The 26,969-nt window shown below is 44.9% G+C and overlaps 1 protein-coding gene across 3 annotated transcripts in view; it reads right to left on the reverse strand.

Annotated features, from left to right (window-relative positions):
- Positions 1-26,969, reverse strand: part of tspan4a (tetraspanin 4a) — a 126,836-nt gene that overhangs the window by 82,830 nt on the left and 17,037 nt on the right. Inside the window, exons 1-2 of one of the 3 annotated variants that reach the window (XM_056373287.1) lie at positions 18,612-19,573; positions 17,810-17,889 (exon numbers count right to left, since the gene is read on the reverse strand). In XM_056373287.1, coding sequence (XP_056229262.1) covers positions 17,810-17,889; positions 18,612-18,621 — 90 coding nt within the window. In that variant the 5' untranslated portion in view covers positions 18,622-19,573. The other 2 variants (XM_056373294.1, XM_056373278.1) reach the window with 2 other exon arrangements.

Below are 26,969 nucleotides of genomic sequence, written 5' to 3' on the forward strand. Positions count from 1 at the left end.
TCGATGAGCTCGAGTAGGCGTCGACTCCGCCGTCACCATCCACACACACGTTCACTTTGACGACTTATCAATTGATTAATTTAATAACTTTCCTTCTTCATTGTTTTCCCTCATAAAGGGGAGGAGTTTGTATGTATGTACGCACAGTTGAATACTAAGTCATCAGTACGTGTCAGGTGCAGCAAGGTCGAGTTGAACTCTTTGGCACGTTTCCATCATGGTGCGGAGAGACAGATGGCACAAACCTGATGAATGTGACGACAATATTGAGCAGCTTCTTCAAACCCGTGAAGGACTGTGCAGCATAATCAGGAAGAGGGGAATTCAGACAAGGGGAAGGAGAAATTTACATTCAAAGCTTCTAGTGAGATTTATTTTAAAGTGCTTCCTCATATGTCTTGTCACTGTTTCAGGGCTTATTAGCCACTAGGATCAATATGTCAGTTATAAACACAGAATTTGAATATTATGAAATAAATTGATACCGGAGACGGAGTACCTCCTGAAGAACCTTTACAGATGCCTCAGTCTATAAGGGGCGTCCCAGTTATATCTGGTTGCCTCAGCTACACATACGGGTCAATACCCCGCGACCTGGTGGAAGTAGTGCCGGTCCACCACCGTGTTCCAGAGACAATCAGGGACCTTCCTCTGGATTATTACACCTTCTGAGAGAGTCTGAGATTCTCCTCCACGCCCATAACATCGGCATGGCACCATCTGGAGACAATCACAGGATGGACACTTTCAAAGGTCTTTGATAGCGCCCTGAAAGACGCTGCATCACTGCAGTCGACCAGCGGGGAGTTGGAGTAATGGCTAACAGCAGCGGGCAAGTCCGGGCTGCCAAGGGAAGTCTAGGCCTGGATTTACCAGCATCCTAACTGTGGCCCTTACTGCTCTACTCACAAAAACAAAGGTCAGCCGCTTCCTCCTTTCATGAAGCCTGAGCGGGAAAGAAAGCATCTCAAGTTCCCAGAATCCACTGCAGTGACCACACTGAGGCCCGACAGAGAGGGCCAGGTATGAGGAGCCGGTTGGCGAGTCACTCCTGGAAGCAGGAATGGCAGGTACAACGCGTCCCTGTCAAGGTGGCATCCCTTGACTACACAGCATCCCTGGACACAAGCTAGGACCATGATGCACCCTGACTCTGTCGCCGGGGTGACGGTACATGATTGTTGAAAGACCCGAAGAACACACGAAGACCTCAGGTTACATCACTGATAATGTGTCCACGTGCATCTCGAGGTATACGTGATAATGTAATAAGACCACCAACAGTTCTATTGGACGTTTTGGCACGCTATGCTAGTAGTTGCTAATGTAGCATTGAGTGACGAGGCTTAAGCAGACAGACGGAGCGGGCTACAGGCGTCTGGTAAGCTCACTTCTTGCTAATTGCAGATATTGACGAGTTCCCCTTTTAGTGGTGAAACGAGTTGTACCGACCATATAACGGGGGGAGGGGGCAGTTCTTGTTTTTTAGATGAAGAGGACGGTCGATGGTTTGATTCAGCCCCAGCCCCCATCACAGAAAATGTTCCTGCAGCCCGTCGTGGTCGAGCTCTAATGGGAAGATGAGTATAAATACGGCAGTTATTAAGGAATCAACTGAACTGTCACGCTCAGTAAAAGATCAAGTGTTTTAATTCCGTGTATTTTTAGCTCATTTTCCACAAAGAAGCACGTTCGGGTCGTTAAAGCATCATCAAGCTTTATGATGCAGCCTACCTGGACTGTTACCACGACATGTTTTTTTCCCTTACCCCCTCACCACCTGCTGTTTCCCCACCTGTTCCTGCAACCTCCACACCTCCCTCCCTCCCTCCCTCCCTTCTCCACCACCAGCTCTTCTGGCTCTGCACCACTCCACCTGCATTCAGCACAGGTCCCAAGGTGCCGGGCATCCTCCAGTTTGTACATCCACGCTGTTCGGACTCTGCTGCACCACACTGCAGTCCTTTTCTCCCATACTGCTCCAACCGAACCTCGATTACACTAACAAGGGCAGTAAAGACAAATTCACCTCCCCCGTCGCCTCCTTCTATTCTCTCCATCTGTCTCTCCCTCCTTCTCTAACTCTCAGTGGTAGTTATCGTTCTTCCCCCTCTCTCCCGTCTCTCAATGCCCAGTCCTTTTTCACCCAACAGCCATCTGGTCCTCTCATTGTCCGGACTCATTTTGCTTCTGTTTGGTGTCACTTTAACACAGATACCCCCCCCCCTCCAAATCATCTCCCTTCCTCCCTCTCTCTCTGTGTCTCTCCCCCTCCCTCTGCCCAGGAGAATCTTTATTCTAGCGAGCGCTGCAGCAAAACTCTCCCGCCTTTCTCCGTTTCTCATGTCGATAAGAAGATGGAATTTTTATCAGCGTTAATAAAAACCTCTATTTTTACAGCCGGCTGAAAGAGCAGGGCCTCGTCTTTGCATCCTCGCACTGTTGTTAAAGTGTGAGAGTGTGGAAAAAAACCTGTGTGTGTGTGTGTGTGTGTGTGTGTGTTGTATAGAGGAGTCATGAGCAGATACAAATGTGAGTAAGTGAATGGAGGTCTAAAGGGCCAGCGGAGCAGAGCAGACGTGGATGGAGTCAGTGGAGTTGTAAGTTATATCAAAAATTTTGAGTTTTAGTTATTTTATATTTTTTCTTTGATTGACAGCTTGTTGACATAAAGCTGGGGATGAAACAACAACACCAGCACTTCAGGCTTGGATAAGTGTTGCACTTGGCCAGCTACATGAACAATCACAGACTTGTGAGGTAAACAAGAGAAATTATGAATAAACAGTGGAAACATCTGCTGTGGAGAAAAGAGTGAGTTTCACTGAATATTCACTGTAATGTTTTAGAGTTGAGCCTGAATTTTTCAGCATAAAGAAAAGGAACAATATGGCATCAAAGTGTGTGTCAGCTGCCTCACTGACAAATAAAATCACATGTTAAGGCTCTGTGCAAAGCAACTTTGAATACCTCAAGGTCTAAAACGTCTCCCCTGGAAGGCTTTTATTTTGAACAGCTATTATTTCTGAAAATTGAAGGCACGGAATTACAAAGACTTTAGTTCTTACCAGCCATGCCCAGTCTGCAGACCATGCAGCTGAATCTGACCAGGGGAATAGAAAAAGAATAAATGCATGCAACCTGCAATGTATCACCCTTTTCTCTGCACTCTCTGATTTTGAAGGAGCGTGACGGCGGTGAGCAGGTGTTGGGCATAATTACAAAGTGAACGTTGGCATAATCTAATTAAAGTGATGCATGCACTTGACAGAGGCGAAACTTTCCTCAGAAAGCTCTCCTGACGGGGGGAAAACTTCTGGCCGTACACGTGTGATTAGCCATGAAATGACAGCTGCCACGCCCTCCATTAGGTAGGTGGTGGGGAGGTTGTATGTGTGAGGGTGTCGTTAGAAGAAGCATGTTTCTTGTTTGATAATGTAGAGGGTTTTCAGCGCCGGTGGTGAAGTTGGTGTGTGGGCTGCGTGTTGAGTCGGTGCCAAAATGTATGAGGAAAGAGTTTACTCACTGAGTCAAGGCTACAGATCACACCACCTCGACACACATGACCCTTTATTTTCTGCTGTAAAGTCTTATATTTTACAAAATATCATTTATTCGGTGACGTTGGGTGGAGAGCGAGAGTTAGCATTAGCACAACCATAAATAAAAGATGCTAACTGCGCTAATTGCTCTGATATGTCCACTGGTGCAAGTGGGCCGACAAATCATTTATAAAACAATATAATTCTGGTGCAAAGATAATGTTTTTAAACGGAACGATTTTTAAAACATTAAAATTGTTGTATTAGCATTAGCATTAGTATGTATGCGAGAACGTGAATTATTAGGCCTCCATCTTGTTTTGAGATTTTCAGGTGGGACGTGCCACTGCTCTAATGCTAACCTTGCTACGCTCTGTTCCTTCACTGCTCAAAGCAGCATGGGGGGCTTTTTTGTTTTGTTTAATTTTGATGAGGGAAAACCATGTTGAACAAAATATTAATCACAGTAAATTATGTTTACGTACTTGAAAACACTTTAACCATCTCTTAACTCGACACTGGAAGTGCAACTCAGCCTGTGAAAACAGTTCGGTGCGATGTGTTTTATGGGGCTGGACGTGTTTTGACAGGTCTGGGAAAATAACCCTGACAGTGTCACCGGGTTATTTTGGGTCGTGGAGACCAGAGCTGTGTGACAGAAAGCCTGAGGCAGCGTGGAGCTGGAAACACGTGGGCTTTACCAGTTGGAGACAGTTTAAAGAAATGATGCTTTTGGATATCTTAGTGCTTCTGCTTCTTCATCCCAACCTCATAAACATCACTTATTTGTACTGATTTGAATTGCACATTGTACATCATGTACATTTTGAAGGAAACATAATCGCTCAGCGGATAACGTTTTGTGGCAACGCTTGTTCCATGTTTTTAATTCGATTTTCAGTATCTTGACCAAGTGATCTGATTTGATTGCCCTCAAATAAAAATACAAATGTTAATGGTGCTTCAGTACTAACGAGCAAACATCGTAAAAACAAATGAAATATGTTTGTCAATAAACATTTGGCGACTTCTGCAGATACAGTCATTAAAATGTTTCATAATTATGTTGACGAAAACATAAATCAGGTGTGTGGTTGCTGCTACAGACTTTAGTGAATAAACATCCTCTGTAGGAGACGGTTTCCTCCTGAGCGTTGTTTCTGTCCTGAGCTACAGCCCTAATTATGTCGTTGATCATCATTCTACAGTAAAACAGGTTGTGTGCTGTATTGCATCTTTGCACCCACCCTAACATCAATACGGCTAAACAGTTTCCCTCTGGGATAATAAGTAAATCAATCAATCAATCAATCAATCAATCTTGCACAGCCAAGCTTTGGGCAAGATCATTATTTTCAAATATACTAAATACCAGACTGATGTTATGGGAAAAACCAGCCCAAGATATTTAATCTGTTTCCATTTGATGAAAAAGTGCAGCCGTAAAGAATTCAACATTTGCCTCCATGTACATGTGATTCACCTTCAACCAGGAACAGAATCAGGCAGATGCAGAATCTGTATGTGGCTCCGGCAAACTGTGGATTTTGATTCTTGACTTGCCGTGAAACCGAAAGAAAAAATCATTTTCTTCTTCTGTTCTTTCCCATCCTGCCTCTGCCTTTTCTCCTCTCTTTATTCTTCTTAAACTCTTAATCTCAGCCAATTATTATGCATTTTAAATGTTTTTATGTGAAGCACATTGTGTTTTCCTCATGCGTGAAATGTACCATATAAAAATGTGACGCGCCTCGCCCTATCTCACACCGAGTAAGCCTTTGCAATGGGAAATATTTCCTGTCAGTGCGGAGAGCGCAGCACAGCCTCTCCACAGAGGTAATAGAGGCCGAGGAGAGGAAGGAGAATATCAATAGAAGGGCACTTTTGCAGGGAGAGAGAGAGACTACCAAGTGCGTGGGATCATCACAACCACGTATCAGAAAGAAATTCTATCTCTCCTCAAATTGACATGACTTAAACACCACTGCTTGTTCTTGGGCATAAATGACTTGTTACTGAAGTTTTGTATCCGCCCCCTCCATCTTCTCCTGACGTCTTCTTCTGATTTTTACTGGAAATGTCTCATTGAGAAAGCAGCGCGTCCTTGGAAATAATCAAACCAGGCAGACAATAAAAGCACTTTCTTTTTTTTTTTATTATTCCTCAAGCAAGACAGGATAACAAGGTATCCACCGTGCCCTGAGCTCTGCTCATAAATAACAGTGGGTTTGTTTTTATTTGCGCCACAGAAGAAGAAGAAGAAGAAGAAGAAGAAGTTTGGTTCCTGCTCGGTCCCTTCAGCGTCTCCTCAGCAGCTGCAGCAGGATCCGCTCGGCTCTGATCAGTGTCACTCGGCTGTTTATGCATTCCACTTGGGACTCCACTGCAGCCTCCACTAACAAGGACTCCTCCAACTTGAGCGATCATATAGGTCGCCCGTACCTCGCAGGCGTACGGGACCTTCGTCGTCATGGTAGCAGTAATAAACACATGGGAGATGAACAGTGGTCTCCTGTGTGATGTTGACCACATCCTTATACAGACTTTGTCTCTGTATTTACTCCATCATCCACCTTCCTCCTTCACTCCCGGCATAATTACTGCGGCCGTTGGAGGTCTCCAAACAAAAAGCCGTGGGCAGTAATAATCTGCTTGCACAGAAGACCTCCGGACAGTCCCTAAACTAAAGCGCATTTGATGACACCACACTGTCAATTAGGTGCATCGAGCTGCTTTTTTTCCCTCCCTACATCAGCAGTGTTGTCGGGGTGTTAGAGCTCAGTGCCTCCATCTGGTCTCTCATCTGTAATGAGACAGTCTGACAGGTGCGTGCCAGGTTAACAGCCCGCTGCTGTATACTAACAGAGCAAACCTCTCCATATGCACATCCCAGATACATCCTTGTCTTACACGACATCATCCCCGCGGTCCAGCTCGGCTTTTCACTGAAACCTCCTCTACATTTCATCCCCGCCTCAAGCAGCTGCACATGGTCAGCCGAGAAAGACAAAGTGGAATTGGAGGGATTACAGTGATGTGCAGCCACTTGACTCTGAGTGAATCTCACTTTAAACGGATGGTTTTCTTTTGTTCAAATCGCCGTATTCCCCGACCTAAGACTCACATACGGCGTCTGCCACGTGACGTCTTGATCCTTTCATAGTAACATAACAATGAGGACTGACACACCTTTCCAACACTAGCAGAACCACAGCAGCGCAGCGACATGCTGCTTTTACACCGTGCTGCACATCGCTTTGACATATCCAGTCCTCAAGTGTCCTTTATGAATATTTAAAAAATTTCATGACTCAGATCTGTCAAGTGTGATTACTCAACACTTATTAATTTTAGTGCACTTGAAGAGACCCTTTGAAGAACAGAAAGCAAAGTATTTTCTAAACAATTGGCTCGTGCATCGGCTGCATTTAAAAAGAAATTAAAAATTCTTTATTATGTATGTTTTTAAAAAATATATATTTATACCCGTATTAAGAGATGTCCTTTGTTGCCATGAGAGGACAGAGGAGACAGGCCATCTGTGTACAGAGAGCAGCCTCACTGCAGTCATGCCAGACTGATGCAGCAGAGAAAATGATTCACTGTCAGAATAGTGAGCACATCCCTCCCTCAGTACTTCCACTCAGTCCCCCGGGCTAATCTGGAAAAGTGCTGGAGAGAAGTGAGAGCTCTTCTTCACAAGTAAAGTGAACGGGTGATTCAGAGCGTAAACACGAGCATGTTTACTGTTGCGGGACACATTGTGTGAAGAGTGGCGGTATTATCGCCCTACAGAACAAATACCATTTGGATTGATGAGGAGATTTCCTTCAAAGTAAAAATCATGAAACAAAATAAACGCTGCTTCCTTCCTGTTGAGGAAGCTGTTCTGAGTCAGCGTCAGATAATGGTGTCATCTTGTACGGGTGTATTTTGGCTGCGACTCTAAAGCCCCCCGATGCTGTCCACCACTCTGATATCAGGTTCATTACTGCTGCTGCTAATAACACTCATCATTGCATCCTGTACAAAGAAGCTGGGCGGCCCGCTCTCGCTCTGAGAGGCGTGAGTCGCATGTATATTTGTTTATCTACAAAGCCCTGATTGGAAAGCTGCCCTGCTGTATCACCTCCATGTTAGTCTGGTCCACTGGACCACATTAGACCAGGACTGATGAGCGGCTCACGCTCCACGCCCCTCCCTTCTTTATCAACCTGGAACTCACTAAAAAGCACTTTAAAAATTAATTTGTTGTTGCCTCTTAGTCATTTAAAATCCATAATCTCCAACCTTTTAACTTCTGCTTTTACCTGTTTTAGTTGATTTTTTTTTGTTACATTATTCATTTTCTTGTATTAACATATTATATTTGTTTTAATTGATTGTCCTTTTATCTGCTCAATGTTATTGTGGATGTAAGTTTTGCTCTTGCTACAGAGCTAACGTTAGCATTAACAGCTCCGTATTTACTAGAAGAAACGTTGTGAGTTCAGCATCAAACTCCTTTACTCACCAACATCTGTCTCCAGAGGTGGAAACAAACACCAATAACTCTCTTCTCTGTCATGTCTTTGTTCCTCCTGAAGTTAACATGCTAGCTGAAGACGTAGCTGCTCAGAGGGTGTGTTTAACCTCTTGTATGATAAACACAACGATGGCCGAAGTTCTTGTCAAGCGACAATAAACCACTTGCTGCCGCGTCCAGTTTAAATAAAGACACACTGTATATGAAGTAAGTGAAGGCCCATTTACATTAAAGGGAAGAGCTCAACATTCAGGAATACACATTCTTGCTTTCTTGACGAGTTAGATGAGAAGATTTGTACCACTCAGTAAATATGAATTAACGCCTAGCAGCTGGTTAGCATAGCTTAGCATAAAGACTGGGAATAGGGGGGAAGAGTTAGCCTGGCTCTGTCTGAAGGTAACAAAGCCGACCAGCGCCTCTAAAGCTCCCGGATCACAACACACTATACGTCGTTTTCAATTGTCCCGTTCGCCGTGATGCTCATGTTGGACAACGGTCTCGTCACATACCTTTCATTTGAGAGTCGTTGTTTTTCTCTCACTCTTAATCCCGCCCTCTAAGCTCTGATTGGTCAATTGTTTTATGTGACTGGAAGAAACAGCCTTTAATGAGCACAACATCAGACTTTTTTTTAAATCAGTGAGTAAATCAGAGGTGGCTCATGGTCCTGACCTCAAGTTTAGCTCTCTTACACAGAATATATCAGTACTTTGTTCCCAGTTTGAACAAGTTTGCATTTACCCAGAAGCATAGACAGTAATATATTTTCCAACTTGAATATAAAGCAGCGAGAACAGAAGCACAGGAGTCTTTATCATTCTAAAATCGCCTCAGGGCAAAGTGAATTTCAATAACCTGTGGAAATGGAAATGTATTTAAAAAGAAGCTTTTTGGGACAGCAATTAGAAAGCGCTGTGACGTGCAGCAGGCTGGCGGAGCACAAAGGGCACGAGCCGTGTTATCAGTCACATCAAGACAGTTTACAACTTGGCTGCAAAAAGTCAAGACAAAATGTCCGGGGAGACGGGCGTGACAGAAACAACACAGGGAGGACTTCCAACGCAGACCTGAGATCAGTTTGTACTCTTTTTTTAAAAATAACAACTTTAATCATAATTGAATGGAAACCGTGGAAACAAAAGAGATTTTATTTGACATTTCAATAACGTCTTTAACTTGAAGATGTTCTGCTACTTTAATATAAAGATGTCAGTGGACAAACGTGTCGAATTTATCACAGCATTACGATTCAGTCTAAACTTATTATCCCCATCGGTAACAAATTGTGCTCATCACCTTATGAGACGAGGAAATGAAGCTGTTCACAGATCACTTACAACCTAAATGTCACTGGGGAAAACTAATAAAGTCATGACTTCATGCTGACAAATTCATGTGGCTGTTGCTTTTCATAACCATGGGAACATGAAGAAAAGTGGATTGTAAAAAGCTAAAGAAAGCTTCAAGTAGGTCAGAGATATGGCAATGCCAAAATCTGGTGTCTATAAAAGCTGAGAACTGGAATCAAAGGGGTTTGAGTATTAAACTGGCAGCGAAGATAGAGGCAGAGCAGCCTCCCTGAGCCACCACCTAAGCCTCTTTCTGAGCCAATGAAAACCCTGGAGAGATTTATTAAAGGATATTTTCAACTAAATCTGTCAGAAAATAAACTTTGGTGTATTTAAGATATATTTAATTGTGAATTTATTCGTCATTAACTGCGCATCACGGCGCCGTCTCCCGCGCTGACACGACCAATCTGCCGGCTGATGTTCACCCAGAGCAACATGTCATCACCTCTGAATGTAACTACATGTAATGATAATGAACAGAAAAGGTGGAAAATGAAGACGTCCTCTGTGGTTTTTCTAATTTGCGGAAGTTTCCTCTGCTGCCTGTGAGCTCTGTGCACAAACATGCCAAACGCAGCAAATGCAAACTGCAGGTCCATTATCTGGACCGCTCATGCTGCTCACGTCCCCCCCCCCCCCCTCCAGTCCTGCTGCAAATCGATGGCCTGTGTGGCAGCAGGGGCCGGGCGGGGCGGGGCTGACAGATCTCAAATCAGCAGAAAGGCAATTTCTATTGATCTGGCTAAATCAGTGGAGACAGATGCAACCCATTCACAACTCCGGCAATCTATGGATCCTCCGCTGGGCTCTGACCTACATTACGATGACAAGTAAACACAACTTCAGAGGACATGTCTTCAGTCTCTTCCTCCTGCCTGCTGTCTTTCCCGTCTTTCCCTCTGTCCCAGTCTCCACGGCTGCTGCATGTGTTTCATCCCCCTGCACCCTCCCGCGGTGTGGAAGAGACACGTTTGTGCTAACAAGATTAATTAAAAAGTGGCTGTAAATGAGAGTCTTATTTTTGGTATTTAGTAGCTGTGGGGCGCTTTTCTGCAGCTCTGTGCTGGTTTCCACTGAAGAAGATTAGTGTTGTGCATTGTCGCATATTTTCTTTTAGTTGCCCACTGTTGCAATTTTATGGTGGAGTCATTGCAGCTACATTTAGGGGATAATCAGCATTTTTCCTGGAGCACAGAAATCTCTATATTTATGAAAGAACGTCTGGGAGGAAGCGATTCCCCGGCGACTCTCACCGACACGTTAACGTACGAGGTTAGAACCTATTTCACACACTTCACATGAGAGGGACTGACTGTCGCCTGGACTGAGAGTCATTGAATTTCCATCTGAGTGCGATGTGTTAGCTGCTGCTGACTGTGTTTGTGCCAAAGTGTGTGACATGAAGTACGGCAGCACACACACACAAACAAACGGAGACCTTGTGATTCCTTTTTCTCGCGGCGCTTTGAAAGACGACAGGATGCAAGCTGATGCAGCTTCTAATGACACGAAAGAATGAAGTGGGAGTTCAGACTCAGTAACGACTTTATCTCACATGTAGGATCCGAGAGGAAAGATGCAGAGACTCAGTAATATGTGTATAATAAGGCGAAGAATATGTTTCAGCTGTAAGCCACCAAACATTATACATTTATGTATATGTTTGATATACATAAATGTCTAATGTATAATTGTACAATTCATTACGGGTGAGGTTTTGACCAAAAACTAAAAATATCACGTAAATTTCATGGGTTTTTTCCAGCTTTCCTGCAGCAGTGAAAGTAATTGTACTGCAGGAGGTAAAGCTTTATGTTTCCATGAGAATAATGAGGAAAAAGTCAGGTAACAAAGGAAGACAGACTGTACCGACCCACAGCAAAGATAATGAACCAAAACAGACGGAGGCTCCACATGATGGATCAGCAGAGAGCGCTCGGGCTCCAGACTTCAACCCCGTGGATCTGGTCCGGGATGAACTGGACACACGGTGAAAGCAAAGCAAACGACATGTGCAACACATTTGTTAGATCTTCTACATCTGCAGCGTTGGGACGAACTTTCCAAACGATGTTTCACTTCCATCGTAGAAAGAACGAAGCGACTTCGTCCGGCTGCTGAACGAGTCAGAAACTTAATTAGGTCACTGCTTCCTTTTTTCAAATATATATCTTTATTATTTATTTGTTCTCTGCTTTAATTTCAGACACACTGAGACAACATGTTGTAAGACGTTTGAGCGGGAGTTTACAGTGCATCACGTGCAGCTGTCACTGCCAATACACAGTGATGTAGCTCACAGTCTAAAGGGCTTTTCTACGTCTTGACATTTAAATCTTTTTTAAAATCTCCTGGGTTTTCTTTTATTTAGAAATAAAAAGTAAAGATCTGTTTATTTGTAGCACAAACACACTGCAGTGTAATTGTTGCTTCTTTACTTGCTTAGAGCAACTCTGGTGCATAATTAACACTTCATTTGTGTTTTTCTCCCATTTTCTCTTCCTGTCTTTTACCAGAAGCATTGTCTGAGCTGTCAGCGCGGTGAGACGACTCTGTTTAATAAGTGTCTGCAGCAGGGAACGTAACTTGAGTGCTTGCGGACATAAAATCAGAGTCAAACTGGGTTTAAAACAAACTGCTCCTCAAAGTAACTTTGGTGTAAATCACAGGGAGAAAAAACACAATGGAACAATGAGTCTTAACGGTGTTTGAAGGGGATTCAGAAACAATAATGTCGCCATAAATAAAGGATTACATGAATAACCAGGTGAGGCTTTGAACAGGTTTAGTCAAGCTTCTCAGTAAAGCCGTTTAACGCTGTGATTTCGATCCCCTTTGTCGTCCTGCAGTGAAAGTTGCAGCTCGCTGCAGCAGATACTGTCACTGCAGACCAGCAGCTCCTGACCTCAGTCATAACGACCGCTCCCCCTCCCCCGACACATGTTGACCCCGTGACCTCTCCCGGTTGCCTAGAGAGTAAATTAGTCGGTGACACCGACATGAGCCGACAGTTTGTCCTGGGAAATCCTCACACCCTTCTCCCACAATTCCCCATCAGCAACCAAAACAACTAAAAAACCTGCCATTTGCTTCACTGCGCAGAAATATATATAGTTTAGAAATATAAATGCATTATAATAAAACATAAACAAATGTAATTCAGTCATTTCTAGATATTCGCCAAGTATTGTGCTGTGCAGCAGAGCTTCTGCTCCGAAGGGGATTTAATGCTTTATATGCAACAGTGGGCAAAAGATTAATTGATGGAGTCACTGAGTCCGAATAGAAACAAAATAAGTAACACAAGCAGAAAAAGCACCTCACATGCTGGAAAACAAATCTGTAATAAAACGTATAAAAAAAACCTTCAGCCAATGAGAAATAAAGAGAAAAAGAAGAAGAGCCTGAACAGAACTGCCTCAACAACAAACTGTAAACTTTTCTCTTTTCAATAAAACCTTTCACTGTGAAAGTTTTTCAGTTTTGTTTGTGCAAAGTAAAATTTCCTGGCTCTTGCTCGCCCGGAGAGAGAGGTGTAACTGAGCATTCATGGCTGCTGACGGTCGACATCCTGTGAATCTGTCAGCAACAGTAATGAAACGAGTCTTTGGTGTTTTCAAGGATCCATCAACGCCGCTGTCAAAAGGAAACTAAAATATTACCTCTTTAATTAAGAAATCACATCAAAACTTCTGGTCTTTATTTCACCAGCCGCAATAACAGAAATCATCCTGAGCTCTTCTGCCACAGTTTGGATCTCCTCCACCTCCTGCTGCTGCTCTCAGCTCAGCTCAGCGCTCGTGTTCGGCGGCTCGTCGCTCACCACGACGGATCCATGTGACGCCACGCTGAGAGGAAAAGGGAGCAGGCGGATCTTCCTTCGATCCTAAACACCGAGTGCTGCTTTGACTTGAAAACACTGCTCTGACAGACACTTCTCAGCAGCGTAGCCTGTCACTTATCTGTTTCATTTCATCCCGTTTTGGGGAAACTCCCGTCGAATTGTAGCACGCTTACATCTGTCTCAAACTGACCCGACGGAAAGCAAACGAAGTTGTGCCGAGACAAAGATACGAAGGATCTGGGAACTGGACAGGCAACGTTTGGTTGTATTTATGACGGGAATAAGAGAAGCAGAGCAAGCTGCTGCACTGGTTTGAGAAGATACTATGAAAGATATTGATATTTCTTAATTTCAGTGACCCAGGGCTGTCACTGCCAACTGCTGTGAATTAAAGATGACTGCAGCTGCTGTCCCTCTGCACAGGAGCCATATGCAACTCTACAGGCTTCCCCATCCTCAGACCCGTGCTTCAGATAAGGACAACGGTCACCGGTTCCAAGCTATATCAGGGTAGAAATGCCAGACAAAACATGGCGGAAGGCCGTTTCCCTTCGGAGTGATGTACACAGATCACACGCACACACACACACACACACACACACACACACACACACACACACACACACACGCAGGAGAAAAACCGTGAACTGGAGCCGTCGAACCTCCGTGTGAGACACTTCCATCTGTGACTGAGTGTTTTTCAAACTTCTGTCGGGGCTGCAGCTCACTCTTTCATCCCCGAGCGCAGTGCAGCCGTGCTGTACGACAGGTTCTTATTTTAATGTTTAAATACAAACAGTCACTTGGTGAAATGATTTCAGCTTGTGTTTTATTACTATAAAACTGATAACTGACCATTTTGGTCTTTCTCTCAGAATTATACGGACAAACAAAATGACAATATTATATCATCATTCGTGTGGATCAGGCAGGTGGTTGAGTGTTTGATACTGAAACCACATTCATTTAACTTTAACTGTGTATTTGCAGAATGATATTTTTAGTCTGTCTTTCATGTTTCATACCATCGTCTTGCTCAGCGTGTGGCAGGATCAATGCTGTGATGGTTTTCTATAAAGTCACATGGATAATAACACTTTTCTGTGGGTGGGTGTGTGTGTGTGTGTGTGTGTTTGTGTGCGCACATTTTGTCACTTTCTAATCAAGCATTTGATACTTTCTCTTCAACTTGACGACTTCCTGTTCATGTTCTGAGCTTGGCAGAAACACCGACTCGGCTCCTGATTATTTTCGGCGTTCGTCCTGTTCAGCGAGCAGCTAAATTGGTAACTGGAGACGTTCTCTCTTATTAATATATTTGCAGTCTTTTGCGATGAGCACTTTGTTGCTATGGAGTTTTTTATTCTTCCTCTGCGATTCGCGGAGATCATCAGTCAGTTCAGCAGCCACTGTTCTGTCTGAGTGAAGCTGTAACTGCCCACTTCTTCATTTCTCTCCTCACTGCTGCCCCTGGAAAGACACTCAACTTCCTCCATGACAACTGCCGCCCCCCCCCCCCACCCAGTACACATCACAGTCCTGAGGCCAGATGTGTGAAAGATTTGTCAGCACAAAAGCGATGCAGGCGCCATTACCCACTCTTAAAGTGCTGTTTTTAAAAGTGTTGCTCATGCATACTTCAGACCAAACACAGTTTTCTGGAGATAGCTGCAGGTGATCTGATAAGGAGGAGATTAAATATGAAGCGAGAGACGCAACCTCAGAGTTAAACAGCTTGTTTAGGTTGTTTGCCTGTTTCATTGATTGTGTGGCGGTGTTTGCAGTCTGCGCAGCGTTCTGTGAGACGTCAAGTCAAAGATTATAAAGTTTATAAAGTTCAATTTCAGAGTGATGAACCGCATCGTTCTGTTCATCTTAAATCTGAGCTCATGTTGATATTTTCATCTTCTCCTGATCTGTGACTCAGTGTGTTTCAGCGAGAGCTCCATGAATGAATCATTGAGCGTCCTCCTGACGTTTGATAATGACTGAGTTACACTGGGATGTTTCTCCACAGGTACACGTGATGAATTATTGGTACGGGGGTTATAATTATCCACAGTCCTGCTTAATGGTTGTGTGTAATGACGGCTGCTCCGGTGCTGCTGGAGAATCTCACGTCGTCGTCGCCGCCGCCTCCTGCTGCTCCTCGCTCTGAGGGGAGGGGCGGGCGCCAGTGTCGATACGCAAACGGCTTCTTAAGGGTAAAAACTGCAGAAGCAAACTGTGGGAGTGGAAATGAGGCTCGTGTTCACCCACCTCCACAATGATTGAGATTTATCTGACACGAACCAGGCGCACGTGGGCTTTTACAAATCTGACAAACACAATTTAAATGTATGTTCCTGTTTTTGCATGGAGTTAATCGTTTGTTAAGAATAGTTTTAGAACAATTCTAATCACACGTTCCCAGAGCCAAAGGAAACAAAACCCACAGATATTGATAAAGATAAAAGCAGTTCATTTTCTGACGACAGTTTAACTGATTGACTAATTGTATTAAAATAAGCGGCAGCTCGTCGTTTGAACTAGACTTTGACTTGATCGTGTGTTTCTCTTTAATCTCAGTGTGAACTGACCGTCACGTGTTGAACGCCAGCCCTGACGCAGAGCAGCGTTTCACTGAATCTACATCTGGTAAAGTGTTTCTCTCGGTAGGACACTGTCGCTCTGTGTAATCCTGGCGCTGTTTTCAAAATGGAAAATGATTATTTTCTCGATGTGGGATTGAAGGAAATTCACATCACAGCCGCTCGATGCAGCAGCATATTGTAGTGCAGTGTCGTCATCCAGTGAAATCAAAGGAAGATCAATAGAAGAATCAGCAGCAACCATCATGAGAAATCAGCCCTTTCCCTACAGACCAGTTTGTCCCTGCAGAGGCCAGGACTCCGAGTCTGACTGGAAACTCCTTCAGGATTATTCTCAACGTGTCACAGTCACATCTGACAACTTATGTAAAACATTTAAACACGATCTGTTTCTGCCGCTTTCAAAATCACAATGACAGTGTATTTCGAGGCACCGCTCAAGTTTTTTTGGACTTATTGAAGTTTATTTTAGAAGAAGTTTCCCGCCTCAGAAACTTAGTAAGAGCCGATTAACAGGAAAAAAAAGAGCTGATGAAAACACCGTCTCCTCCTTCCCCATGTAAACGCCTGCGAGGCTGCGAGAGAGAGTAAAGGGTCGATGTGTCTGTCAGGCCGTCAGCCGCCGTCCCATCCAATCTATTGTCTGCAGAATATTGAGGTCACATTTAAAGCCTGTGAAGTGCCCCCCCCCCCCTTTAAAAGCCCTTTTCAATGAGACGTGTGAGAGCTGGAGTTGGGTGAAGCAGCTGACATGTAACAGCTTGTAAATTGCTGTTGAAATGGTGGCGACACTGAGGTCCGACATTAGCCATCAGCTCCGACGCCGACGCGTTATTTTCAAAGAAGAGCTCACCTGTTCTTACCTGGAGGATCATAACGTGATTGGCTTCTCGGAGGGAGAAGGCTGGAGCTCGCCGTGGTCAAGTGGTCATTATTTATCCCCAGCGGCAATCTCACACACACACACACACACACACACCTCGTGCTAATAAGAATTGGTGCGCACCCCCCCCTTTGACGGCGGTCTATATCTGACAGAAGATGAGGAGGTGAAGAGGTCACTCGTTCCTGGAGGGAGATTGCATCTTGGCAGCTAGATTGCATTTCAGCGTCACAGGCCTCGTCTCATTCCATTACCAATGAGAAGAGACGCGTGACAAATCAAAGTAATCCCAGAAAGGTAACCACAAAGGCCAGCGTCCCTCCAACACCTCGCCACGCATTTCACACAGTGAGTCCGTGGCACAGGATCCACTTCTCCCAATGCGAAGCGGCGCTGGGGGAACATGACAGGCTTCACGGTGTAAGTGAAAGTGATCTGTTGTGGGGCTATCGGCGCGGGACTGACAGACACCGCAGCTCCAGCATCCCCCCGCCAGCAGATACCATCGGCCAGATAGAGCGGACTGACAGCGGACGCCTTGACGAGGCGGCGTAGTGTGGAGAGCGGGGCGAAGCCGAGGCAGGTGAAGAATTACAGCACGGTTGTAACAGTGTGATTAACGAGGTTTCACACAACGCAAGCTCCAAATGTGCCGAAGCTTAACTCAGAAAACAATGCAGCGCACACCCACACTCCAACTACTGTATGGGCAACAGAGAGAGAGCTCGACTCGCCCACGCAGTGTACACATGATCTAAATGCATGATCTGCCCCCCCCCCCCCCACACACACACACACACACACACACACACACACTCCTCTCTCCTCACTCTCGTGCACAGACACATAACAAGCTCCCTCCAAACCAAATAAGAAAAATATGCAAAACAGACAAAGAAAAAAAAGTCAATAAAGCAAAACATCACCTTCTGCAAAACAAACACCCCCCCACACACACACACCACCCCACACACACACACACACACACACACACACCACCCCACCCCCCCCAGAAAAAAGCTCACACACTCAGAGGCAGTAAAATGTAGATGAAGGATAAAGGACTCACCCAGAAGAGCAGATTGAAGAAGACCATTCCATATCGCAGGGCCATCATGCAACCCTCGGCCATCCTGCAGCGCCGCAGTTCTAGGAGGAATATGAAGGAGAGGTCCAGGTAAAACACCACATACTTCTTCCCCTGGGCGTAGCGCCCCTTGGACGTTTGCGGCCCCTTTGTCGTGTGGAAGCCAAACGCGAACGGCGGCCGCTTATATTCAAACTCTCCACTGAAGCGGTGGAAGCCAGAAGTGAACGGCGGCGTGTCGGGCTTACTGTCCAAAGATGGACTGCGCCGGTACGGAGTCTCATCCGTGCTGGAGCGTCTCATTATGGAAGCTGGATGAGTCTTTAAGAGTCTGAACGGACTGAGGGGCAGAAGTTATTCCACTCAGAGGTGATTCTACCTGTCCCCACTTTAGCTCAAAGTAACTGAAGCCTGGAACTGCTGATTTAATTATTACCAAGTGTGACCGGAGTTAATCTGTGGGAGATCATGTACTGCCATTCACTTGACTTGTCCCTCTGTTTAATCCTATAGTGCCACAATATTCAGCAGGAGAGTTTGCATAATCCTGCTGCAACGCCTGTGTAATTCTGTGTATTTAGGACATAATCCCAACACACACACGCACATCTGCACAACCCTGTTCCCCCCTCTGTAATCCCTCCGGCACAGGTGTCATGCTCTTTAGAGATAAGATGGTTTGCAGTTTCATCTCGTAACGGTTCAATCAGGTAAACGACTGGAGGGCTTCAGCTCGACCTCTCCAGCTGCTCCGCGTCGGCAAAACCATCCAGAAACGTCCTACCTGGTCTCATGAGAGCTTCCCGAGCAGGTGCTCTCCGCCAGGAGGTAACAGCGCCCCTGCTTCGGCCAATCAGCTCCTCCTACTCGGTAAATGCTCACACATCCGCTGAGGATGAAAAGCTACGCTCAAGTCGTGTCTGAGTGTTCGGCATGTGGTCGTGGCAGCCGATGTACTTTTGCTGACATGCAAAAAAAAAAAATTATAAAAATAATAAAATGAAAAAGAGTGAAAGAAGACGAGATGGGAGGGAAGGAGGGAAGGACGGCGTTGTGAGCGTGAGAGGAGGATTGAAAAGAAGCATGAGAGGATGGATAGCTTGTGCGCTTCCTGAATTAGTGTCCCTGTTGAATTCCTGCCTTGCACAATTTCCTCCTTGCTTATTTTTCCTCTGCCCTAACTTGTCCGATTTGTCTCTGAAAAGTGTCTGGGGGCTGCTCCACCTCCCTCACCAGCCTGTTCTTCACACATCTACTGATTCACCCTCTTCAACTCTTCTCTTATCCTCCTCCTGCACCTCACTGTGAGCCCCTCTCTGCTCTGCCTCCTCTGTGCTGACGGCGTTTAATTAATTTCCAGAGTCTCATCAGTGAAGCAAAGTGTGCGGTGTCCCCTCTTCTCGTCTCTCTCTCTCTCCCTCCTCCGCTACAGCGCCTCTCTCCTCTTCTCTAGGTGGGCAGGGAGATGAAGGTGTCCATCGGGGTCATGGCCGAGCAGCAGGAGAGGAAGGAGCAGGAAGGAGAGACGGCAGGGAGAAAAGAAAGACAGCTTCCTCAGAGAAGCAGAAAGAAAGACTGCAGTGTTTGAGCGGTAGTCCAGCCTCGCTGCCTGAAGCTCCCTCCCTCCCTCCTTCTCTTCTCAAGCTCCTGTTCTCTTTCTCTCTCTGTTCCCCACCTCCTCCTCCTCCTCCCTTTTTCTTTCCTCCCTTCTTTCACGAGCTCCGACGCTCTCTCCACTACGCGCACAAGCTCAAACACCCCATCCCTCCTCGGCAACTGTCCCCTAAACCTGGCAGCGCCAAACACTGGAGCAGTCATTCATATTCTGGCCACACCCTTGGAGGAAGCACAACCAATCAGTGTCTCACAGCCCCATCCTCCCTCGTGCACACGCCAATCATGTCCCACCATCTACCAGATAACACACACACACACACACACAACGTGCGTGCGCACACAGAACCTGGTGTGTTGTTAACATAGCAGAGCTGAGGAGCCTGCTGCACTTGCGCTAGTGCTTCCTCCTCCTCTCCTCTGCCTCCTGCCTGGAACTCATTCCACATGCAGAGGTTGTTCCTGTGCACAACCCCGGCTGCTCTCTGCTGCTTCAGTCATGTCCCGTCCCCCCCGTGACTTTGGTCGTACACTACACTGCACATATCTCCACACTAGGAACAGCTGATCACTGCTGCTGATATTCACACAAAATAACTGCATGCTCTCCACAACCTAGCTGCCATCTGGGTCAGCGGCTTCATGAGTCCGCGGGGATGTTTCAAAGCTGCACAGGTACCGACTTTGTTCAGGGCTGCATCAAGTATTTAATGGCTTTCTGTTTGGTCTCCTGCGTGTTTGTGTCTGACCAGAGGAGAGCGGCTGAAGAGGCAGGACTGAACAGAACATGTTTTTATCCAGATATTTCAGTCATGAACTGAAGATGATGACAGCTACAGTCGTTTGGAAATACAGCGCTAATGTTCCACCGTCGCTTCTGGGATAGCCGCTGTTCAGCCGGATGAATTAGTGTCTTAATTCCCGAGCGAAGGGAAGCAGGGAGTCCTCTGTGACGGTAGAGGGATAGTTCAGGTGACGTTTATCTCCCGGTGAAAACAGCACTTTCCTCTGGCGCTACACTTTTTACCCGCTGAACTACTAACTACGTCTGATTCACTCAGCTGACCTGCGGCTGCGGCGTGATACAGTCTGCTTTCAGAGCTGCGCTTGTGTGTAGGGATACGGTAGTTCAGCGGTTGCTGGAAGAAAAACCGCTGAAAATATTCTACATGAAGCTTCATTCAAACTGATGTTGGATTGTTTTTGTGTGGGCGTTTTTTTTCTTGTGGCCCCGCCCACAGCAACACATCACTCTGCCACTCTCACACCTCGCACAACCCCACGTCAAAAAACCTAAACTGTCCCTTTAAATGTTGAGCAGCAGCGACGCGGCGGCAGAAAGCTGAGGCTTCACCAGCTTTGGGTGGATGTCAGTGATTTCTCAGATGGTCTGTGACCGTGTGTGAGTCACGTGAACTGTAGACGAAAGGAGGTCGGTTGGTGTCTGATCCTCGCAGTGTGTTTGCTAACGGACGTGCCCACGGCGGCGAGCGAGAGGACGCACAGGAGGCGTCGCTTGGCTCGGGTCGTCACCTTCCTTTACTAAATCTGCTCATGCACTTAAAGCTGTAACCTGCAGTCAACCTTCACGCCTGTCCTCGTCTGTGGTGACACTCTGCGCTTCATCACCAACGACAAACGGCGTGCTCATCTTTGTTCTCTGCATCACGACGTGGGTTGAACCTCCTCACAGTCGAGAACAGACGTTATTCCTTTACAAAGCTCTGCCTCCTCTCTTCTCTCATTTACCTCATGTCCACAGAACCTGATGCAGTAACTACTTAACAGAACTGGCTTCAGGTGTTTGCACCAATTAAATGGAATGAGCTTCTCTCAAACTACAGTCTTAAATTTCCCCTGAAGATCATTAAATCTTTATTTATTTGATGATTTTATGACGACTAAATGTTTTTGTTAATTCTGCTGCTGATTGGCTGCTTCTTATTCTCAGGTCTCTGTCTTGGAAAATAGATTTTAATCCCGGTGAGACGGGCTGATCAAACAAAGAGAACCTCTCTGTCCCGTCTCTGTTTGTGTGTCGTGCTGCGGTTTCCCGCCGCTCGTCAAGCCGGTGATTTTAAACCCACAGCGTTTGTGTGCTGCTGGGAAACGTTGCCAACTCAGTTTGAGTTGTTTTATGTAAATGTTTAAAACTTCATTGGTGTTTGGAAACTATATTTGTAAATTGATGCCTTTGCCAAGCTAGCTAGCGATCTGTGAAGTAGCAGTAGCATCCGGTGAAACAGCCTGACTCGTTAATTACCAACAAATATCCAGGATTATCCACCATGCAGCAGACCACACTGACTCTGTTGTTGTTGTTGTTGTTGTTGTTGTTGTTGTTGTTGTCTGTTGGACAGTCAGGTTGGAAACTGACCGCCTCACAAACAAATGCACAGCAGGGACGACAGCTTGGTTTCCATCCACATGTAGCACAAACTTTAATCAAAATTTCCCACAGAAAATGCTGAATGAACCTTCATGTGAATATTACGGGTTGGCTCGCCGTGGTAAACAGCTCTTGGTGCCAATTTTCCAGCTGGGTGCCGTTGATTTGCAGAAGAAAGAGGGAACAACAAGACGATAGAGGTTAATTAAAAGAGCGCCGGTCAGACTGAACGAAACGCCCCAAAATATTCATACTGCGTCGTTTTTGCGTTTTTATTTTCACTGAAAATAAATCTAAGAATGATGATGTGATTGTTGGGTTTTATATCAAACAAGCGCGTTCCCTCACGTGTGGATGAAGCCGTGTCTCTGTGGCAACACGACGCTTCACTTTACCTGCGGTCTGGACATCGCACTCGGCCACGTCGCCATTTCAATAATAACCTGCTGAACTGTTCAGTCCTCATGTGTTTTCATCTGGGGAACGTTACAGTTCCTTCATCCCGTTTCTTCAGGGAACGTTTCAGCGTCACGCTTCATGTACGTGATGATTTATTCGCTCATAAAAAACGTTTTGATTTTTTTATTATTTCTGGAAATTTTTCTGCATCTTTTCCACTAATAAATTGAAAATGCCCCAAAAAAACAATAATTTAGCTCATGCAACAACCTAATGACACATATAACAGCAGATCTATAAGTGTAAACAAACCCCCCCCACCCACACACACACACACACACACACACTGAGCGTGTTGATCCGTACAGATGGATCACATCACACAGGGAATATTATGCTATATTTACACAGCATGTGGTTCTTACTTATGTGTCAATTAGGCCACAAGATATAAGATCTACAGCCCGGGATGAATTATGTAAGAAGCTTGTTATTAACATACTGTGACGCCAGCAAGTAAAACACCTCACCCCTCGTCGTTCATGTTCTCCCTTAACCTGACACACACACATCCACACACACACATCCACACACACATCCACATCCACATCCACATCCACATCCACGGCCACACACACACACATCCACACACACATCCACATCCACATCCACGGCCACACGAACACAGCTCCAGCTCAGTCTCCGATATGTTCTTACACACACACACACACACACTCACACACTCACACGCTCACATGCTCACACACTCACACACACGCTCACACACACTCACACGCTCACACACTCACACACACACTCACACACACACGCTCACACACACACTCACTCACACACACACGCTCACACACACACTCACACACACTCACACGCTCACACACTCACACGCTCACATGCTCACACACTCACACACACGCTCACACACACTCACACACACACACACACACTCACACAGACACACAAACACACACACTCACACGCTCACACTCACACACACACACTCACACACACGCTCACACAGACACACACGCTCACACTCACACACAAACACACACACACACACACTCACACACACTCACACACACACGCTCACACACACACACACACACGCTCACACACACACTCACACACACACACACACGCTCACACACACACACACACGCTCACACACACACACACACACACACACGCTCACACACACACACACACACACACTCAGTAAGTGAGCAGCAGCACCCTGGGGGGAGCATCAGCTTTGATGTCCTCAGCGTGTACAAATACACAGATGGATAAAAAGCAGGTTTTGGCGGCAGCGAGGAAACACGATACACGACATGGGGAAAGGATCGTGTGTTAAGACGTTTATAGACACGGTCACATATTAAAGCTCTGATGTGAAACAAGGATGTAAATGGACGACTGTGCTGCGCTCTGGTCTCGGCGCAGCCATCGACGGGCAGGAGGCTCCGCCTCCCCTTGTTTAACGCTGGATCATGAGTCTCCTGTGAATATCTCTATATCTCCTACGGAGAAGCCATGCGAGATGAGAGTGGCCTTCCAAAATACTGCCAAATTATTTAGAGCTGTTTGTCTGGTGGAATCTTTCCTCAGAAAAACCATCCCAGTTTTAACTTGATGCTATTTTAGGTTAAAGACTTTATGTGCCTCTTTTAAAGCAGCACATTTCTCCTGAAGACATTATTAGGAGATGATGAATCGGTGTTAAAGCGCCGTGATTCAACGAGGCATCCATTGTGTGAGTTTATAATTGTAACGTTCAGAGTGATAAATAATCATTGTAAACGTATCTTCATGTCACATTTTAATTATCATGTTAATCTCCAGATAAACAGATTTCTCTTGATCTTTTCCCAATATACAAGTTAGACATCTTGAGATCTGAGATATAACTTGATGTACTGAAACTGATATACTTTCTTTTTTTTCATCTGTCTGCCTCAAAAATCCAATGTTAAAAAATCTATCACATGGTGTTGCCTCTACAAGTTAATGTGGCGATGAACTTGCCTTGAAGTTAAAACCCTTTTCTCTTATCAGATCTCATGTAGAATAAATGCCCTTAAGGACAAAGCGCCTTAAAGAGTTGCTTCAGTGTAAGTCTGCACAGCGGCTCCTGATATTTTCTGGGCCATGAATGATGAGCAGACCAGAGTATCCGTTGTGACCGTGATTGGCCGAGCTCAGGTGCCGTCAGGACGCCGCTCAGAGCCGTGAGGCAGGTGACGCTGTCTGAGGGAACATTTTCACAACGGCGTGACGCCACGAAGACTAACAACAGCTCTGGAGGGAAATAAACATGTTTTACCCAATCGAGCCGACTCATGAGGGACCTGAGATCCGCTTTGCTGATGAAATAGAGCTTCATGGACAATAAAACAAAAATAGACGCATCAACGTGTTCGGCAGAAACTGAAACCAGCACTGCAGAATGAGTAGAAAGCCAAATACAAGATAGAACAAGAAATGAATTATGTAAAAGCCTCGTCGTGGAGATGGTAATACAGTATAATAAAAAATATTGTAACAGCATTTTATATCAATTGTTATTCTCTTGGTATCCTCCAAACACGGCGGGATGATATAACACGGGGTTTTAGTAACAATCTTTTTGTATATTATTCATTATTTAGATATTAAATAGCAGTAAATTTTCTGTTCTAACTCTGATGCACAGTGACAACAGAACAGAGAAGTGAATTTGTCTATGGATGTACTGTACTCTGTAAACTATGGCTGAGAGATGGTGCTGAGTACTGTTGGCATAGCAATAGAGCAGATGCATGAGAAACACATGCACTCAGCCTGTTCTTGTGTGTCGCACTAATGCAGTCAAACTGTCTTTGATCAGGGAGTCCACATTAAGTTCTCCTTTTCACAACCGACCTGGGAGCAAGAAAACATTTATAGTCAGACAACAGCGCGAGAATATCAGACAACCAAGCCACAAAAATAATTACTGGAAACAATTGCATGGTCATAAAAAAAACATCAGATAAGAAAAACTTTAAAATCGCTGAAGGGGATAAAAGAATCTGTCTCACCCGCAGTCTGCAGTTAATCCCTTTTAGAGGGTGTGAATCCAGCCCTGCCAACATTATCGACATATATCTGTATATATATAGATATATATATGTCTTCTGTTTATCCATGTCTGGACCATGAGCTGCAGTTACAAGAGTTAGATAATCAGAGAAAAGCTGCTTTATACAGTAGAAAAATATCATTTGATGGTTGTTTCTTCTCGTCAATAAGAACTGTATGTTCTGTATTTCAGTATTGAGCTACTACTGAGCGAGAACATCTAGAGCTGAAACATGAAGCATCAACAGTGAAGAACCAGCAGCTGCAGTTCCTCTAACGGCCACTAGAGTCTGGCTCCAACAGTGAGTCAGTCCCCATAGACTCCCATGTCAAAATGTCCAACTTTACAGCAGAAATAAACATGTTTACAGCCTGGTACAGAAACTGTTTTGGTCTCTAGAGCTGATTTCCTCCTTCATGACACCTGTTTATAGAACTCACCTGTTTATATTTTATTAAGGACTACAGTTATGGAGGATTGAGGGCGTGCACCAAAGTCTCAGCTCCACATACGCCCCACCTCCTTTTCCATTTTTGGGTTAGCTGGGAGTTAGGGGGCGGAGTCAGAAACTGCCAATATGGCGGCCGTGGAGCAGCTCACTCTGAGCTTCAGAAACCTGTGGGTGACGTCACAGAGACGACGTCCGTCTTTATTCACAGTCCACGGCTTCTACTCCCTTTTTTCTGTTAGATTTATCGAACAGTTATATTTTCGAATTATTTTTCAAATTAACATTTTACATAAAAAAATATATGTCTGATAATAGTTTGATAAATTCGCTTCATAACGTGCTGAAACATTTTAATAACTCACTTGTAAATCCATCAAAAACAATATGAAAATACAACACATTCAGCATAAAGAGTACTTTTAAGGAAATTTTACATAAGTAGAATTTTGAATGCAGAACATTTACCTATAATGAAGTATTTTTATATTTTCTTTATACTCAGCTCTTTCCTGCAGTAGCTGTTGTGGACTCACTTCCAGCTGATTTTACATGCCTCTATTTAACGCTCAGTAACTCCTGTAAACATCACACAAGCAGGTTAATGGCTTCAACTGGAGAAGGCACTTGTACCCTTAAATATATGAGCATAAATTACTTCACCTATTAATGTCCATCAAAATACAGGACATCCAATGCACGTTTTAGATTTAGTGGTTTCCAAATTTGAGGTTAATATGTAAAAGTGCTAAAGTTTAACAGGGCGGTTAATAAGCAGCTAAATCTGTCCAACATGATCTGAATACTTCCTCCACCACTGACGACCATGAATGTCTGCAGCAGATTTCATGACAGTTCATCCATTATTTGTCAAGATATTTAATTTTGGACCAATTAACTGACGGACTGACATTTCTCTCCCGGGAGTCGCAGCGGCGTTTAGGTCCGATTACACTGATATCGATCACAGGGTAACACCGAGGCCAGAGCTGTGCAGCTTACAATCCTGACATTGTTCCCAAACGGCTAAGATTGTAAATTAAACATTAATTTAAAAAACGAACACACACATTAACCATCATGAATGAATAATATGAATCCACAAAGCCAGAGAGTGAAAAATTAACACATCACACATCGGTCACCATTAGTTAAATGTGATGACTTAACA

Source organism: Seriola aureovittata, chromosome 1 (assembly GCF_021018895.1).
Source record: "Seriola aureovittata isolate HTS-2021-v1 ecotype China chromosome 1, ASM2101889v1, whole genome shotgun sequence".
NCBI lineage: Eukaryota > Metazoa > Chordata > Actinopteri > Carangiformes > Carangidae > Seriola > Seriola aureovittata.